Source organism: Salvia miltiorrhiza, chromosome 4, assembly GCF_028751815.1.
Source record: "Salvia miltiorrhiza cultivar Shanhuang (shh) chromosome 4, IMPLAD_Smil_shh, whole genome shotgun sequence".
Lineage (NCBI taxonomy): Eukaryota > Viridiplantae > Streptophyta > Magnoliopsida > Lamiales > Lamiaceae > Salvia > Salvia miltiorrhiza.
Window position 1 is genome coordinate 21648471 of NC_080390.1, and position 18445 is coordinate 21666915.

General features: G+C 41.4%; 2 protein-coding genes across 2 annotated transcripts; one reads left to right on the top strand and one right to left on the bottom strand.

Annotated features, from left to right (window-relative positions):
- The first annotated feature begins 6919 nt into the window (after positions 1-6919).
- On the top strand, positions 6920-8884 carry LOC131023141 (uncharacterized). Its single transcript, XM_057952688.1, has one exon. The coding sequence runs from the start codon at positions 6920-6922 to the stop codon at positions 8882-8884; it is 1965 nt and encodes a 654-aa protein (XP_057808671.1).
- Positions 8885-13776: 4892 nt separating this feature from the next.
- On the bottom strand, positions 13777-14493 carry LOC131023142 (secreted RxLR effector protein 161-like). Its single transcript, XM_057952689.1, has one exon. The coding sequence runs from the start codon at positions 14491-14493 to the stop codon at positions 13777-13779; it is 717 nt and encodes a 238-aa protein (XP_057808672.1).
- Positions 14494-18445: the final 3952 nt, after the last annotated feature.

The following is an 18445-nucleotide window of genomic DNA, read 5'->3' on the forward strand; positions in this document are numbered from 1 at the left end:
GTGGAAGAAACTGATATTAGAGTCACTTTTCCAGTAGCTTATTCTAAGTTTATGGTTTCCAAATTTTTATATGAACAAGGTGAGCATGTTAGCTAGCTACCCTTAAAATTTTAAGTCTTTTTGACAAGATATACTATTTTTCTAAAATCAAAAATTTCAGTTGCACAAAACTGTCGAAAATGGTAGACTGTAGGAAAATGGTCATATCTCTTAAACCACTTAGTGTTTTGCAACTTACTTTTTTTAAATGAAACTAGACGTCAAGAGGTTTCAAACGGTATGAGTCCCAAACCCAGGAGAGTTCCGAGGTAAAGCAGTTTATTGCTTGAAGTTGGGACAGAGTATATGAAGTCAAGTATGGTTTTTCACAAAGTACACCTACCTTTGATTTAATAAATTGCATGTGTTAATGACGATAACTATACACCTTAGTAATTCATAAAAATGCTAATGGGATACATATATATATATATATATATATATGTGTTTATATAACACTTTTTCCGAGTTAAATTTACTTAACCAAATTGGTTCTCTTGAGATATTAAACCACTTAGTAATATCATTAAGCATTATGTGAATTATCGAGTATATATTAAAGAATGTGATATAACCTCATAACTTTAGTTTGTGATTGCTAAGGGTTATCTGGGTTTGTGTATTTAGAAGTCTTTCCTTAATGAACATATTAACTTAAAACTTTGGTATGTGGTTGATAATGAAATCAATGAATAATTAGGAAGTATTATTATAAAAGTATTTTGGTTACGAAGAGTGATTAGTTACAAGGAAACAATGAGAAGGGAAGACTAGTATTTAGATGAGAATAGTAAACCTAGTAAGGATTTGTCTGATTGACGTTTATTTTTTTACATGAATCGTCTATGCCATTAATGATACCTGAAGACACAAGTCAAGGGCATAAGTAGGATTTTTCCGAAGTACAAGGACCAAAGCTAAGATTTCCAGGTGGGCATTACTTTCTAATACCTCTATTACAGGCTTTCTAAATGATGATTATGATGATGTCTATAAGTTTTAAGATGATTTGAGATAAATTAATGTTTGAACTAATTAACTTGCCGAGTTTTGATGACGACGAGCCTGTATGTTACCCTCTACGGATGAAACGATTTCGGGTCCTGCCAAAGGCGGGATTGTGTACACGGAGGTAACTGTGAGCTGTATACCGGGTTGGCCGGTCAGAAATGACCGTGAGCCGACTGTCAGGTCGGCCGGTTACGGTGCTTGAGAAGGAGGCCTACTTCTCAGTACCATGATGATGATAAGTTGTAGAAGTGGTACTACATGCTAAGTATTTATGACTGCAGTCTATTTTTCATTACTTTATGATGCTTATAATTTATCAATTGCTTACACAGGTTCTTTTAAAGAAAAACCCCTGTGTGATGTATAAATGGCAAGTTAATTGTATAGCTCTAAGAGTGAGATTGTTTATTTTCGACTTATGTCCACTGAGTATTTTATACTCAGCCCTGCATGTATTTCTAAATGTGCAGGATGAGCAAGGAGAGAGATTGGGGAATCGCTGGAGGGCTGTTGTTCAGAGACGACCTTTTTAGTACCGTATTTCACTCCTATACGGTAGTGTGATTAGTTGAAGACTAGCTATGAACTTAATTAGGAATGTCACTCCCAGCTATATGTCTTCATACATATAGTTTAATCGCGTTTGCTGTGTTACTCTGAACAATTTGAATCATTGTAAACAATTTAGCTATACTCCTTTGTTTTCGTTGACTAGAACCTTGATACCTTTGAATGAATGAAGCCGATAATGTTTCTATTAAATTTTGATGACATTTTATTGCTTTAACTTGAATTATTAGTAACTTCCGCTTGATGAGTCTTCTAGTTCGCTTATTTTTACCCTATCATTTTATTAGTCGTATCGATACCCAATCTACGCTATCACTGGCTAGATGTCGGGCTGCGACAATGTCGCTTTCAATTTAACTTTCTTGGTTATCTTATTTAATTCTATTCTCCAAAGTACTTGTGAAAACTATACAAGTAAGCCACGAGGGGTGGACGTTTACTGCATAACTCCCACTACTTTAATGGTTTAAATATTTTTTTATAGAAACCTCTTCTGACAAACTTATGAAAAACAAATGTGAAGTAAGCCACGAGGGGTGGACGTTTACTCACATTGCTAATCACTTTGTCTAGAGACCGCATGTGGAGGTCTAAAATAATTTTAATTGCTTATAATTATTAAAACTGCTTAGTCTTTTTCACTTCAAAAGGTTTGTACATGCTCAAGCACATAATCCTAATCATGCTTTTCTAGAACGCAACATGTAAAATATGCTCGCAGAATTCTAAAACATGCTTAAGAAAACGATAAACCTACTATCATGCTTGTCTAAGCGCAGTTAATAAAACATATTAACAAGCAGAGACGAACAAAAGCAAGTTAAGAGCAAAAAGGATTAACACCACGACATGCAAAGAACAGTAATAAAAGAATTAATTCTTCGCGGCCCATTCGTGGAATCCCATTTCTAATCTATTACAATTAAAAAGAAAAGAAATTAATCCAAAACAGCCACAAAAAAAAATGGCTGGAAAAGCTCTCCAGCCCAGCACTTGGGCCCAAAACCCGCAGCCCAGCCGCTAGGCCCGTTCAGCAGCCGCCCATTTCCACACGGAACAGTCCAGGACCCGCGGTCAAAGAACCAGACCCGCGGTCAAAGCCTGGTCGCGGCCCAGACGCTCAGGCCCGAGCGCTCAAGTCCGGCCCGCGAGCTCCATTTCAGGCCCACGTCTGCTAGGGTTTCGGAACCCTTTTCGCGCCGCCTAGGGCTTTCTGCTGCCAAGAGCGGCGCCGCTGCCTGCCATCTTCTCCGGTCACCCACACGCAAAGACGCCGCCGCACGCCGAACTCCGTTGAGACCCTTTCCGCACCGCCCGCGAAGCCAGCCGACTTCACGCCAGTCACCAGCACGCACACGAGCGCGTCACAGGGCCGCCGAGCAGGGCAACTGAACCCGACCGCGCGTCACAGGGCCGTCGAGCAGGCAGGGGTTGCCGGAGCCACCCCAGCCCTCGACGCCGTTGAGTGCGATGGCGGTGGTCCAGCAAGAGACTTCGCGGTGGATCGGCAACACACCAGCCATGAGAAGAACTTGCCCAGGTGGTCTGTGCATGCCAACCCCGGCAGCGCTCGCCGGAGGCGCGGCGATGGCCACTAGAATCCGGTGCCGGGCGACCGTTGGTCGCCCGGAAAGTTTGAATCGGCAAATAGCCTCATTCCCGTTCTTCGTGTTCTTCGTTTCGTTCTCCATAATTACAGATTACAACAGAAAAACGAATACAATTTGAAAATCTAATCTAACCACGGATTTTCTCGTGGTGGAAAAACAATTACAACGTCAAACGACGTACCCCACGAATCAACAAGCCAAGAACAACAGCAGTAAAACCAACGCACATTATTAATCGTACATAAATTAATAATAGAGCCAAGAAATTAATTCTGGGCTCTGATACCAATTGAAGGAATATTAAACTGAATTAACGTTCCACTTTGCCCGATGATCGTTTCTTGGTTATTATTAATTTACCATACAACGATTAATCCTAACATGCTCCTATGAATTTAACAGCTGCACACAGGTGTTAGGATTTACTTACTTGTGAATCGGATGCACAGGTGATTGATGATTGTATCGAACAACTCCAGTTCTGATCTTCTGGACTGTATCCCGCTCTAGTCTCACCGTTGGATGGACAACGAACTGTGAGAAAACCCAAGCCAGAGAGTATCCCACGTTACCTGCGCCTCCCTCAGTTCTCAAACCCTAATTAATTATCAGTGTGTATTTCCTGAGAGCTGACAGCTGTATTTAAATAAATTAAATACGTGTGGGGCGCAGATTAGGGTGTGTGGGGCGTCCTCTGCTTATTTCTGGGCTAGGAGACTTTGGGCCAGTCCAGGGACCAAATACAAGGAATAAAGATGGGCCTCAAATAAATTAATTTATCTATGGTCACCCCAGACCATAATTAATTTATAAATATTAGTTCATTCCACTAGAGAACCAATATTGACTTACCCCTTTATTACTGGTGATGAGTCGGGGCTTGTATTTAGACTTATTAAATCCTCGTATTTAAAATATCTGACATCCATCAATTAATTAGAGCTCTGACAGCCTAAATTAATTAATCTCTTCGTAATCCTTAAGCAGTACCACTCAAACCTTATTATTGCACCTGAACTTAATCAACCTGCAGGGTTTAGTGCAATAAACATTATTGAGCTCCTTAAGGGGATGTCATTATCCTATACGGATACGAGTACCAATACAGATAATCAGATATCATATATTAACTGCTATCACCCAAGATACAGAGTACTCAAGTTACTATATAACTCTCGCTCATAGTAAGTCAAAGTGATAGATAAATCAACATATATATCTGACATCTTATTAGTATTAAGATCTTATAAGTCACCGAGATCTCTAATTCTTAACTTAGGTCAGATAGAAGAATATATCTCACTGTGGTCCTATCAATACGTATTACGTACCAGTATAGATAAGTAGTCAAGACAAATTACTTCCATCTATACCGCAACCTAAACCAATAACTTGTCCTAGAGTTATTTCGGTTGTGATCATATTATATCTCTTAAGGTTAATCTACTTATATAGAGATAAAGAACATACATATGCAATCATGAACCCAATCAGATAGGAGATTAAAAGTGAAAACAGGAATCATTGTATACAAGCATAAAACGTTCTTGCTTTCAGTATACAAATCCAACAGCCAGAGCTTCCCAACTACTTTCTGAAGGAGGCAAAAGCTGCAAAGCCGTTGGAACAAGGACAGTCACCGGTGACAACGACATCCAGGACGCGCTGAGCACGTGCCATGAAGAGAAAGGACAACTCTACCCCTCCATCTTTGTCCCTTATAAATAACACATTTGTAATAGAATAGAGGGCCGAATTCTAGTTTTTACCAACACATACTTTGTATTCTTGAAGAACTATCCCATTGGAGAACGTTGAAGCATTCATCGGATCTTACTCTTCAAGTTTCGATCTTTCGTTAATCTTTTAGTTTTAGGACGTTGGTGAACTGAGCCCTCACCAACTGGCGCCGTCTGTGGGAATTTTTTGAGTTAAGGCGTGAGTTGTTGTTGATTTGTGAGTCCTGTTTTTCCTATTCTTGTTCTGCTTCAACATGGATCCGTGGCAGATGAACACAAATCAGCACGGACTCTTTCACATGTACACCAGTTTGGCCTTCCTTTGAATGTTTGCATGAAAACTTTCCTTTTTTGAATGATGGCAAAATAAAATTCTCATTACATGATGAGTTGAAATTTTCGGTATTTGGTAAAGTATTGAAGGTAAGGAGTTTATGTGACCTCTGTTGTGTCTGGTAAAGATATCCTTATTCTATCTTTCTTTTTCGGATGATGTTTGGCCGGTAAACCCATCGGGGATTCTCTGTTAAGTATGTTTAAGCACTGGTCAGGAGGTGTTTACATGGGGTAACCATTGCGTTTTTCCCTGTTGTTGTGTGATGGGAGGTTGTTTAAATTCTTTCTTTCCCCATTGCGTTTGCCTCCCTCTATCGTGGTTACTTTGCGATTGAGCTCTTCATTATCTTAGTGACTCTGGTGCACCTTGGAGAACAGGTACGACGATGATTTCCTAGGTTCATTTCCCAGAAAATGAAACACCCGTCACGAACAACCATAAGGAAGAATTTTCTACACAACTTTTATTTTTGATAAATCCGTACGTTTGATCTTAAATTATCTTATGGGCCGAAGTTCCTGGGCTTTTATGAATTGCATTTTTCAAGAATTTCTTCAGGGTTTCTCTAGGGTTTTACGGGCCCCACCATTGCAGTCAATGATTCTAAGAGTGGAGAAAATAAGGCTGCGCAAGACGACTGCACAGGAATAATTATTCATATGTACTTATGCTAATGATTTTACTCTTCAGGTACCAACTATGGGAACTGATGACCCGTATAGGAATCTGGCTAAAGACTTTGATGCAATCGCGGGGGAGTCAGGAAATGGGAAGGCTGGGATTCCTTCAACCCAAGGGATTAACTTGTCTGAACTCACACCACCAGGTTTCACCACTTTTAACAATCCAGCCTCGGGGCCTACTGGGACCACTCCAGGAACAACACAGTCTCTAATTGGAACTTCAGCACCAGGGGGTACGGTGCCTACTTCCACACAAGGGCTCCTTAATGTCCCGATCACTGAGCAAATTCTAGCGATGCTTAACTATGTCACAATCCGACAGCTGGCAGGGGTGCAGCCCCCTCTCACTACCCCAACCACATTGAGAGAGGTCGAGCACGTAACACACAAGAAAACCACAACAGTGCCAGCCCAGGACGGGGAACGCGAATTACCCAACGTATCACAACCAGTCACGCAGAAGGGAATGTGGAATACCGGGGAAGGACAAGGGAAGAACAAAAGAAAGTTTGTCACTGACAGTGTCCAAATCGAGGATGTAGGCGATTCTACAAGCGGCACCACTCCACAGCGCAGTCGGGGCACCCAAAGGGAGAACACCAGACTCAAAGAAAGAGTATCATTCCTTAAAAGTCAGTTGAAGAGCCTAGAAACAGAACTGAGGGAACATCCCCAAGAGACCGTAAGGAACGAAGTTTCTGACGAGGAAGCATATTCATCGGAGGAACAGGAGGAAGAACCTCGAAGGGAAATTCCACACAAACGCAGGGCCATGGGCACGTCTGGGGGAAGAAAGAGGAACACGCCTCGCCGACAGGTGCCGCGATTAAGCAACAATCCATTCTCAGATGAGATTTTACTGGAACCCTATCCGTGAACTACCGCCCAATCTCTCTCGACTATGATGGGACGACCGACCCAGAGGCACATATGGCACAGTTTGAAGGCCTGGCATCGTTACACCAATATGGAGAAGGCATTAAATGCCGAGTTTTTGCCACCACCTTATCAGGCATGGCCCAAAGATGGTTCCACAACTTGAAAAGCAGCTCCATCTACTCGTACGGGGACTTATACCTCATGTTTATGCGACAGTTTGCTAGTTCCAAGAGAATGGGAAAGACCGCTCTATCTCTGATGGATGTCAAACAGGAACCGCAGGAATCGCTAAGGGAGTACGTAGCCAGGTTCAACATGGCCGTGCTAGATACACCAGAGGCAGAATCACAAATCAAGTGTTACGCATTCGTCCGAGGGTTGAAGCAAGGTCCCCTTTTCGATGCATTACAAATAACACCACCCAAGGAATTCGACAACATCATGGCCATACTACCAGGATACCTGCAGTTAGAAGACGCTAAGGCCGCACGAAGGGCCGAAGCCGATAAACTCCGCGTGAAGAAAGGTGACGGCGGGATGCACCCCAGCGATAAACACTCTCAGAGGACACCATACAAGGGCCTACCACCAAGAATACCAGCCATGGCAGTAGAGACCAGGTCCCCTTCACCAGGACCTGCGCAGACTGATCGACGCAACAGGGGCGGTGATGTACAGGAACGCCATCCGTTGGACAGGCCTGCCGACGAGATCTTCCATCTTGTCAAAGATGAAACTTGGTTCCGAGCCCCGTGGAACTACACCCGTGGTAATCCCAAACCAGGGAAAAATGACTTGTTATGCGAATACCATAACGCTTATGGACATACAACCGCGAATTGCGGACACTTGATGAACCAGTTGGAGATATTGGTGAGACAAGGTCGGTTGGACATATTCATTGCTGGACCTCCGAAAAAAATGAACAGAGAACGGCACAACCGTAATCATGATAATCACAGACGCGACGGGAGGGAGATGAGAAATGGCGCGGATGACAGACGCGAAGGAGAACTAAGGAATGAAATACCAGAGCGACCACCTTTCCAAAGGGAAATTCATATGATCGTCAGAGAAAATGGTACGCCCACATCAAACAGAGCGAAGAAACAACTTGTTAGGGCTGTAAGAACAGGACACTTTAACTCAAAGGTCATGGCTATTACCAGCGCAGCCAGTGAACCCACCATATCCTTTGGCCCGGAGGATGCCAGATTATTAATGTACCCCCATGATGACGCCTTAGTCTTCTCAACAGACGTGGCCAGATGCCTGGTCCACCGAGTTTTCGTAGACTCGGGCAGTGCGGTGAATATTGTATACTGGGATTGCTGGAAGGCCCTTGGCTCGGATGTCAATATTGAACCAACGAATGCACCACTCTATGGATTCTCCGGAGAATCAGTAGTACCGATCGGAATGGTAGAGCTGCCAGTCACCTTGGGACGATCGCAGGGTTATAAAACCAGAACAATCAGATTCTTGATCATAGATGCTCTGAAGCCCATGTACAACATCATTTTGGGGCGGCCTGCTCTAAACACCTTCAAGGCAGTAGTTTCCACATTCTACCTCAAAATGAAGTTTCCGATAGACGGTGGAAGGATTGGGGAAGTGTGGGGGGATCAAGCTACATCGAAGCAATGTCATGTACAAACTTTAACCCAGCATACTATGCAACAAAAGGATAATACTGGAGACGACCCCAACACTCGAAAGCAGAAACGAAAGCAAGCAAAAACCCCGGGAGAACCCAATGATCAAAGAAATGAGAAGGTGGGGATAGTCACCGCGTCAAACCCTGAACACAGAGAAATCATGGAACTCAGAGACGGAGTCGATAAACAACCCCTTGTTTCCACGAGTGACGCGTGCTTGTTCATCGAACTTTTTCCTGACAAGGAGGGATACACCACCAAGATTGGAGCAGGAATGACACCCGTCCTCCAAAGGGAAGTCACCGCATGCCTGCGCAGGAATGCGGATGTGTTTGCATTCAACACTGAAATAGTTTAGTGCCCCAAATTACCAACAAAGTAAAACTGTGTAAAGAAAAGAATAATGTTGAATGCAATGTTATCAACAGAATGTTACTAACATTACTATCAACATGCAGCGAAAATAAAAACACACAGGAATACTATTTTCACGGATTATAAATAACCCGTGAGTGCCTCAAGGCTAAAATCACTATGTTGAATCAACAATACAAAGTACAGATTTGGATCTTCTTGGAGATCTATCTTTACAGAATGACTGCCTAAGATAAACCAACCTATCTACTTTCAGTACAACAATGTTGATACAACACAGAATCCAAAAACAGCCGAATAACAAAAGTTAATCGGTCAAAGCAAACAACCTGCTACGCTCCAATGGCCTTGCACTTCAACTCTTGCCCTCGACGTCCCGTCGATACAAAGATAGACTTTACAGATTGGCTGCCTAAGTCTACTTCGTCAAAGCAATCCTTGAAGAACCGGTGACACGTTTGCAGCAGGAAAATGACGAGATGGTTGTGAGTGAATGTTAAGTCTCTGATTTTGCACTTCCAAAACGTGAGGATGAATGAGGCTTCTTGCTGCTTTTATAGACCTTCAAGTCGTGGTTAGTTTCCTCCACTTTCCACTTCCAGAAGCTTCCAATAACCGCTGCAATCCATCTCCGAAAACTGCTAGTCGACCAGTCTGGAATGTTGGTTGAAAGATCATGGCTCCTTAAAAGTAGGAACGAACACCCCACTACTTTGGATCATGAAAAACCGCCTTTCCACTTATTGAAAACGTGGTCAACAAGCTTGAAACCTTTATTCCACAGCCAAAGAATAATAAAACGCGAAAGGAAGGTAAAGATTAAATATATACAATTACGAATGGAGAGTCAAAGTATGGAGTCAAGGCAAACTCCGGAATGTTGGTCGAAACCCAGAAATGTTGATACCATGAATGTTATCAACATTCCACCCAACATTGAAAACACGTATGTTATCAACATTGGTCCCAACATTGTCGGAGTCAACATTGACTCTAACAATCTCCCCCTTAATCTTTTCCTTCCTGCAACAAAAACAAAAACAAAGAAAAAACTATATACAGAAAAGAATTCTATGTTACATGATTTCAGATCAAGGAAGAGTTAGAAACTCCCCCTTAATCAAACAAGAGGTGAACCTCAAAATCAGTCCAGAGGAGATGTCGAAAAAACACTCCCCCTGAAACAAACAAGAGGTACAACCTTAAGAAGCACTTGAGGTACAACCTTAAGAAACACAAACTGAATGTTGACTCAACAATCGGTTTGAAACAACCAAGAGAAACTTAAGAACTCCCCCTGAATAAAGAAACAAAAGGACCTGCAAAACAGAAGAGAGAAAAACAAACAACAGCATTCAGAGCATTTAACCTCTCGATCAACATACTCAGAATGAACAAAAACAAGCAGCAGTATTCAGAGCATTTAACATACTCAGAATGAACAAAACAAGCAGCAACATTCAGAGCATTTAACCTCTCGATCAACATACTCAGAATGAACAAAAACAAGCAGCAGCATTCAGAGCATTTAACATACTCAGATCAACGTTGATCAAAAACCAAGATGAAACCTTACACAAACAAGTTGATCAAATGAAGCTTTGCTTTATTTGATCAAAATGAAGGTCGGCCGAAGGCCAAGACCTTCATTTAACCTGCCCAACATAATATACGAAGGTATATCAAAAACATGATAAATGTTGAACCAACAGATAATAAAAAACCAAGATAACATAAACTATGTTACCAAAAATAGGTGCTCATGCACCACAAAAATTCACGATGTCCACGCATCAAACATATCACCAAAGAAACAAAAAATGTTTTGGAACAAATACTGCCAACAAAATTCAGAAACACTACTCCCCATTTTTTGTTGAAGAAGGAAAAGGTAGGAGTTTGGCGAAGACTTGTTCACAACATTCGACCCTGGCAAGCATGTCCTGTCCCATCTTGATCGTCCGATCCACCATCAATTGCACTTGTCTTTTGAGCTTGAGAAGATCCTCTTTGGCCTTGAAGAGCTCTGCAACATCAAGATCAATCTCAACTTCTGAATCTCCAGCTGGTGCCTTGCCTTTACGAGATGTGGATGTTTCTTTAGTGAGATGGGCTTTGACAGAAATGATGTTGGAAACATCAAGTGCAACATCAGGAGCAGTCGCACGATCAACATCTTCGTCATCACCATACTTGTCAATCTCAGCTTCAGCAGAGTCAGCGTCATCATCAGGCAGAGGAGATAAAGGAGGACCAGCACGTGAAGGTTCGTAGGGGAGATCTTTGACACGATCAGGAGTGATGAGGGTTTTGGAAAACTCAAGAAGATTCTTTTCTTCAACAAGCACAACTTCCTCTCTCTCCTTGAGTTTTTGCTGAACCAAGAGATTGTAGATGAGGCTTGGAAAGGGAAGCATACTTCCACCTGTGGATTTAAAGGCTGCACGAGAGATGTTAGCAAACACTTGCTCACCAAAGTTGAAAGCCAGAGGCTTACCAACTTTAAATATAAATTCAGCTTGTTCCTTGGTTAGAGCAGTAGTGTTTTTGCTTTGAAGCCAGTTGTAAACTGCAATCTTGTGAAGTACAGAATATTTCCAAGATAAAGTGGATGCAGCAAACTTCGAAGTCCAAGCCTTAAGTTTCCCTCCAGTCAACTCCCATGTCATCTCATCATCATCAACCTCAACATCATCAGTGTTGGTATTCACAGTGTAACAAGCTTTGTTAATAGCAGATGGGGAGAAATCAAAGACCTTACCCCTAACAAACACTTTCCCAAACTTAACAGATTTTGGGTCAAAGGCTTCTGTCATCAGATTAACATAGAACTCCCTAACAATGTCAGCATCATAGGGAAAAACATTTACAACCGTACCCCACATACCCCTATCTTGCAAAAGAATATCAAGCCTATACTTTGAAAAGAAATCCTCATCCGCACGTCTATCATTATGAAACTTCCTAGCAGCCAACACTTTGAGAGCATTATTTGCTTCACGAGTGTAAAAACGAGTGGAATACGACTTACTAACCTCAACCTCTGATTCAGAGGAGCTTCCAGAGCAGCTGATTCGAGGGGAGGTAGTGTGAGAGGCAGATGATACCTTTCCGCTCTTTGAGGTGGGAGAATGCTCAACCTTTGGCTTGAGAACAGGAGGCTGTGATGTTGGACCAACATCACTGTCTTCTCGGCTAGGAAGATTGAGAGTAGAAGGGATCACCCGTGTGGATTTTGACCTTGAGGACTGTCTGAGAGAGGCCACTCCAGCTTTACGTTTTCGGCTTTTCTTGTCAGGGACAAAGGTGTCAACATCAATAACATCTGTGCTTTCTTCTGGATCAACATCCTGACCAACATCAGGAATCTTTTCAGAGTCATCAACATCCATGGATGTGGGTATATCTCCAGCAGCACATTCTTCTTCAGCAACAACAGAAGCTTTATCAACATCTGACCCCGGTTGTGAAGCAGGATCAAGCAGGGCCTCTTTGGCAATTTCCCCAATTCTCTCCAAAGAGGTATCTGGAGAAGCATGCGCTGATTCCTCTTTTGAAGACGGAATTGACTCTTCGCTTGGAGTGGGAAGAGGAGTTTGATGTTGAGTAACACCAAAAGCTGGAAGTCCTGTGGATTTTTCCGAGGTCGCATGAACAGTGGGGTTTGGTAGAGAAGTTTTCCCCTTCGTGAGATTTTCGTCAACTTTCGCAGAGGAACCAGGCGCCATTTTTGAATGAACACTCTCAAGGGGAGGAACAGTGGAGATCGGCTCAGGGTTGATGGGAGTTTCTACCATTTGCAGAGAGACAGGATCAACATCAGCCCCTACAGATGATTCAGTGGTACTTCTCTTCGGAGAGCTTTTTGGAGAAGGAGCTGGAGGAAAAGATCCTCCTGGGACTTCCACCGGAGTTTGAGAAGACGAGGGTTTGTCGGTTGATTCGGCCATCTGAGGGAGGGCGGAGAGATGTTTGGCTGCACTTTCCGGTGATCCAAAGTGTTGGATCAGACTCTTGATGAGAGAGGAAAGATCAGGATTTTTGTCCATGACTTTTGAGCTTCAAAAGGAGATACTGCACAAATCTCGATAGAAGGGTTTGTGATATGAAAGATAATAAAGAACAATCAGAACAACCTTCTTATATACAATCGAGAAGACCCCAGCCAACATCAACCACTAAGCCACGAGATAAACACAAATCCCATAAAAATCTCCCACACAAAAACAAATCAAAATTCGAAAATCATATCACAAGAGATAAGGAGAGGCGGATCAAGCATCAGACGAACAAACCCTAGAAACAAAATTAACTGATAAGATCACCAAGGAAGAAGATAAGGAGAGAGAACCAGAGAAGAGAAAGGAAATGCCTATTGAAACAAAACAGTAGAGCCAAAGTTACATCAAATGTTAGTCCAACATTAGAAGACAATGTTATCCAACATCCGGAACAACATACTATGATTCTTTCAGCAGAGGATAAAACAATAAAACATAACACTTTGAGATCTTAAATCTCAACATCCATTTTCCCTGAGTGCATCGTCGCAGCGAACGCCGTGCCCCGAGTACTTAGATGAGAGAAGGGAAGATTCATTTATTTTCAGATATTTTATGACCATTAAGCCTCACTCTTGTGCTACCGGTCTTATAACATCAAAAAATTTTTTATTCAACATCTGCTAAAAGAACATAGCATAAACCGGTTAAACCGAATAACATCAAACCAACCAACATGGACATTGCACTGTCAGTAACACAGGCTCCAACATGCATATCCCTAAACAAAAGAAAAAAACAAACACAAAAAAAATAAAAATGTTAGGATCCAACAAAGAAAACCTAAGTCCTAACATCTCACATGCAAGAACACTTAAATGCAACATAAACCGAGAGACTTCCTAAGATGGGAGAATCTCTCAAAATCTAAAGCCTTGGTAAAAATATCAGCAAGTTGTTTTTCAGTGGGAATGTATTCCAACACAATGAGCTTTTTCTCAACAAGATCTCTTATAAAATGATGACGAATATCAATGTGCTTTGTGCGAGAGTGTTGAACAGGATTCTTAGAAATCTCTATAGCACTAGTGTTGTCACACATGACAGTCAAGATGTTACTTTCCATACCATAGTCGTCCAACATCTGTCTGAGCCAAAAAAGTTGAGCACAACAACTGCCAGCAGCAATGTATTCGGCTTCAGCAGTAGAGAGCGAAAAACAATTTTGTTTCTTGCTTGACCAGGACACAACATTGTTTCCCAAGAGATAACATCCTCCACTTGTACTTTTTCTGTCATCAGCATCACCTGCCCAATCAGCATCACTAAATCCAACAATGTTAGAGTTAGTGTCTTTGGAATACCACATTCCAAGTTCAGATGTTCCAGCAACATAGCGTATGATGCGTTTAACAGCCTTCAAATGTGACTCCTTTGGCTGAGCTTGGTACCTAGCACACACTCCTACACTGTACAGAATATCAGGTCTACTTGCAGTTAGATAAAGCAAACTGCCAATCATTCCTCTGTATAGTGTTGGATCAACATCACGTCCAACATCGTCTCTGCATAATCTGTCAGTGGAACCCATGGGAGTTCTCATGTGTTTAGCAGACTCTAGGCCAAATCTTTGAACAAGACTTTTTGAGTACTTGCTTTAAGAGAAGAAAATGCCTTCAGGAGTTTGTGTTACCTGTAAACCTAGGAAAAAATTCAATTGCCCCACCATACTCATTTCGAATGTGGTAGACATGGCCTTAACAAAATCCTTCACAAGCTTATCATTAGTTGCACCAAACACAATGTCATCAACATAAATCTGTGCAATGATAGTGTTGCCAGCATGCCTTTTGATGAACAAAGTTTTATCAACTTGACCACGAGAAAAACCATAATCAAGGAGAAACACAGTCAACCTTTCATACCATGCACGTGGTGCTTGTTTTAAGCCATACAAAGCCTTTTTAAGTTTAAACACATGATCAGGCTTACTAGTGTTTTCAAATCCTTTAGGCTGTTCAACATAGGCTTCCTCAGATAAGACACCGTTTAGAAAGGCACTCTTAATATCCATTTGTAACAAGGAGATCCCAAACTGACAAGCAATGGCAAACAACAGCCTAATTGACTCAATTCTAGCAACAGGAGCAAAAGTTTCATCAAAATCGATCCCTTTCACTTGCGTATACCCCTGTGCTACCAATCTAGCTTTATTTCTAACAATGTTACCAGACTCATCAGTTTTATTCTTGAAAATCCACTTAGTACCAATAACATTCTTGTTATGTGGTCTAGGCACAAGATCCCACACATCATTTCTAATAAACTGATTAAGTTCTTCATGCATAGCATTGACCCACAAAACATCTTTAAGAGCATCAGCAACATTCTTAGGTTCAACAAGAGACAGATAACATTCAACCTCAGCAAGTTAACACACAGAAGTCATACATGCAATTCTTACCAATTCTTTGTAATTGACTTCCTTCTTCTGTCGAGTGACAACTTTCTCACCAACGTCTCCGATGATTTGAGAACTTGGATGATCTCTTCTCACATGACTTGGGGGATCTCGTCTGATGGAATCATGAAGAAATTGAGCTTCCAACTCTTCTTCAGAGTCCGACACGTAGTTGCCAGCTTCTCCTTCTGATGTTGACCCGGACGAAGTAACATCAGATGTTGGTACAGATGTTGTACCATCATTTCCACTTCTGTGGTGGTCAGAAGCATGACTTATGTTGTTGGCCTCCTCAAGTAGCTCAGTAACATCTTCATCCTCTGTTCTATCAATGAGACTAAGAGAATCATCAAACACAACATTAACAGTCTCTTGAATAGTCTTTGTTCTGAGGTTATATACACGAAAAGCATGACTATTCACAGAATATCCAAGGAAGAGACCTTTGTCACTTTTGGAATCAAACTTGTTGAGGTGATCACGGTCATTCAAGATGTGACAGACACATCCAAAAACATGAAAGTACTTGAGATTGGGCTTCTTGCCTTTAAGGATCTCATACGGAGTCAACAGAGTACCTGGTCTCATGTACACCCTATTGATGATGTGACATGCTGTACTTACAGCCTCAGCCCATAGACGTTTGGAAAGACCTTTTGCTTGCAACATAGCTCTCACCATTTCCTGAATGGTTCTATTCTTTCTTTCAGCAACACCATTTTGCTGAGGAGTTTTGGGTGCAGAGAACTCATGGGAAATTCCATTGTTAGTGCAGAAGTCATCAAAGAGAGAGTTCTCAAATTCTTTGCCATGGTCAGTCCTAATTCTTCCAACATACTGACCATATTGAACTCTAAACCTTTTATACAGTTTCTTGAAATGAGCAAAGGTTTCAGATTTTGTTTTCAAGAATTCAACCCAAGTGTATCTTGAAAAATCATCAGCACACACAAGAACATACCGTTTTCCTCCTAAGCTTTCAACTTCAATGGGTCCCATTAGATCCATATGAAGGAGTTCGAAACATTTCGAGGTACAGCATGTTGACAACATTGGATGAGCTGTTTTGTGTTGCTTCCCCTTCTGGCAAGGTTGACACACAACATCTTTCTTGAAGTTCAGATTAGGAAGGCCTCGAACTACATCATGTGTGATCAACTTTTGAAGATTCTTGAAGTTGACATGTCCCAGTCGTTGATGCCAAAGCTCAACATCATCAAGTTTGACTGCATTGCAGAACGTTTCTTCTTGGGACTTGTAGCAATTGTCAGACGACCTTTTTCCCATCATCACACACTGATTTGTGTCATCAAAGACTTCACAAAGATGTTTGTCGAACTTTACAGTCATACCTGCATCACATAACTGACTTATGCTAAACAGGTTAGCTTTAAGCCCTTCAACAAGATACACATCTTTTAATTTAGGAAAATCAGTAACATTAAGAACTCCTTTCCCCAGAATTGTTCCTTTCGCACCTCCTCCAAAGGTAACTTTTCCTCCAGATGTTGGAACAAAATCAGAGAGTAAAGCCTTTGTTCCTGTCATATGTCTAGAACATCCACTGTCAAAGTACCAATTCTCAGAAATATTAGCATTCAAGGAGGTGTAGACAACAGTATTACAGGTTTCATTCTGTTCTCTCTTATCCAACAAACTGCTAAAGTCAAACCTGCCAGTGTTACTAACATTCTTCTGGTAACAGTCAAACATCTGTGTCGCAGATTTTACAGCACAATCACTTATGTATTTGACACAATGAGGTTTGATATGTCCAGGAGCAGAACAATAATGACAAACATAGGATTTTTTCTTTTTGCTTTTCTTATGAGGATCCTTAATGTTGTCAACATTCACACTGACATTTCTTTCTTTAACAAAAACAGTAGTATTACGATGTTGCTTTCTTTGCTCCTCAGCACAGAAACCAATACCAGCATTACTATGCTGACCATGAGACAGAACTTCATTTAAACATGAGGTCCCATTGTTAAACCGTTTAAACACCCTTTCAGAATCACAAACTTTACCTCGGAGTATATCAAGTTCAACATCACGTTGAGAGAGCATCCTTTCAAGCCTTGTAATTTGCCCTTTGAGATTTTGATTTTCATCAACCAACATACAGATGTCATTTCTCAACTCCCGACATTGAGAATCAACAATCTCATAGAGCTCTTTAAAATTCTCCATCTCTTTCAGTGGATCACTCTCCTGTTCTTCCAAGGCTGCAACACAACAAAAATTCGGTATACTAGAGTTGAAATCATCAAGAATAGTCATTTCATACCAGTTCGTTGTGTTAGTGGGGATCTTCATCCCATCAATCTCCTGAACATCAGTATCCATGTTAAAAACATCATTGTTAAAAATCACATCAAACTGATCATTTTCAGAAGAGATGTTCACGTCAGTGTTGGCAACATCAACATCAACAATCATATTGTCAGACATATCAATCAGATCAACATCACAGTCGGATCTGGAAATATTGTCATCAACACTTAGAGTTCCAAATTCAGAAAAACTATCTGAATAAATCATTTCATCATCAAGATTTTCAAGGGCTCCAATCATGTCTTCTTCCTGCAAATGCTCTTCATCAACTGTAGCCATAAGGAGAACTTTTTCTTCCTCAGAATCTGAGTCATCACTAAGAGTTGCAGTAAGACCAGAATGCCTTTTTCTTGCAACTGTGGGACACTCATTTGCATAGTGACCCATCCCTTGACAGCCCCTGCATTGAATGTGATCAACACTTCTTACTTCAGATGTTGTTCCAACATTCTTCTTAACATTGGTGATGTTGGATGAAGATCCAGCAGACATCCCAGAAGGTTTCCTAAAACCATTTTTGGATTTTCCTTTCTTAAAGGATTTCAGCATGTTGTTAGAATTTTTAACCAACATAGCAAGATTAACATCATCTTCCTCCTCGGGATCAACATCTGTACACTCAGACAAGTTAGTAATTTCAGAGTTTTCAGGAATCTTTTCAACACGAAAATCCACACTTTTGGACACATGATCAGCTTTCTGCTGTTCGAGATTCATCTCAAAAGTTAACAACTTACTGACCAGA

What these genes read in the sequence shown, in the direction of transcription:
- LOC131023142 (XM_057952689.1), bottom strand. Translation starts at nt 14,493, where the DNA reads ATGGGTTCCACTGACAGATTATGCAGAGACGATGTTGGACGTGATGTT.
- LOC131023141 (XM_057952688.1), top strand. Translation starts at nt 6,920, where the DNA reads ATGGCACAGTTTGAAGGCCTGGCATCGTTACACCAATATGGAGAAGGC.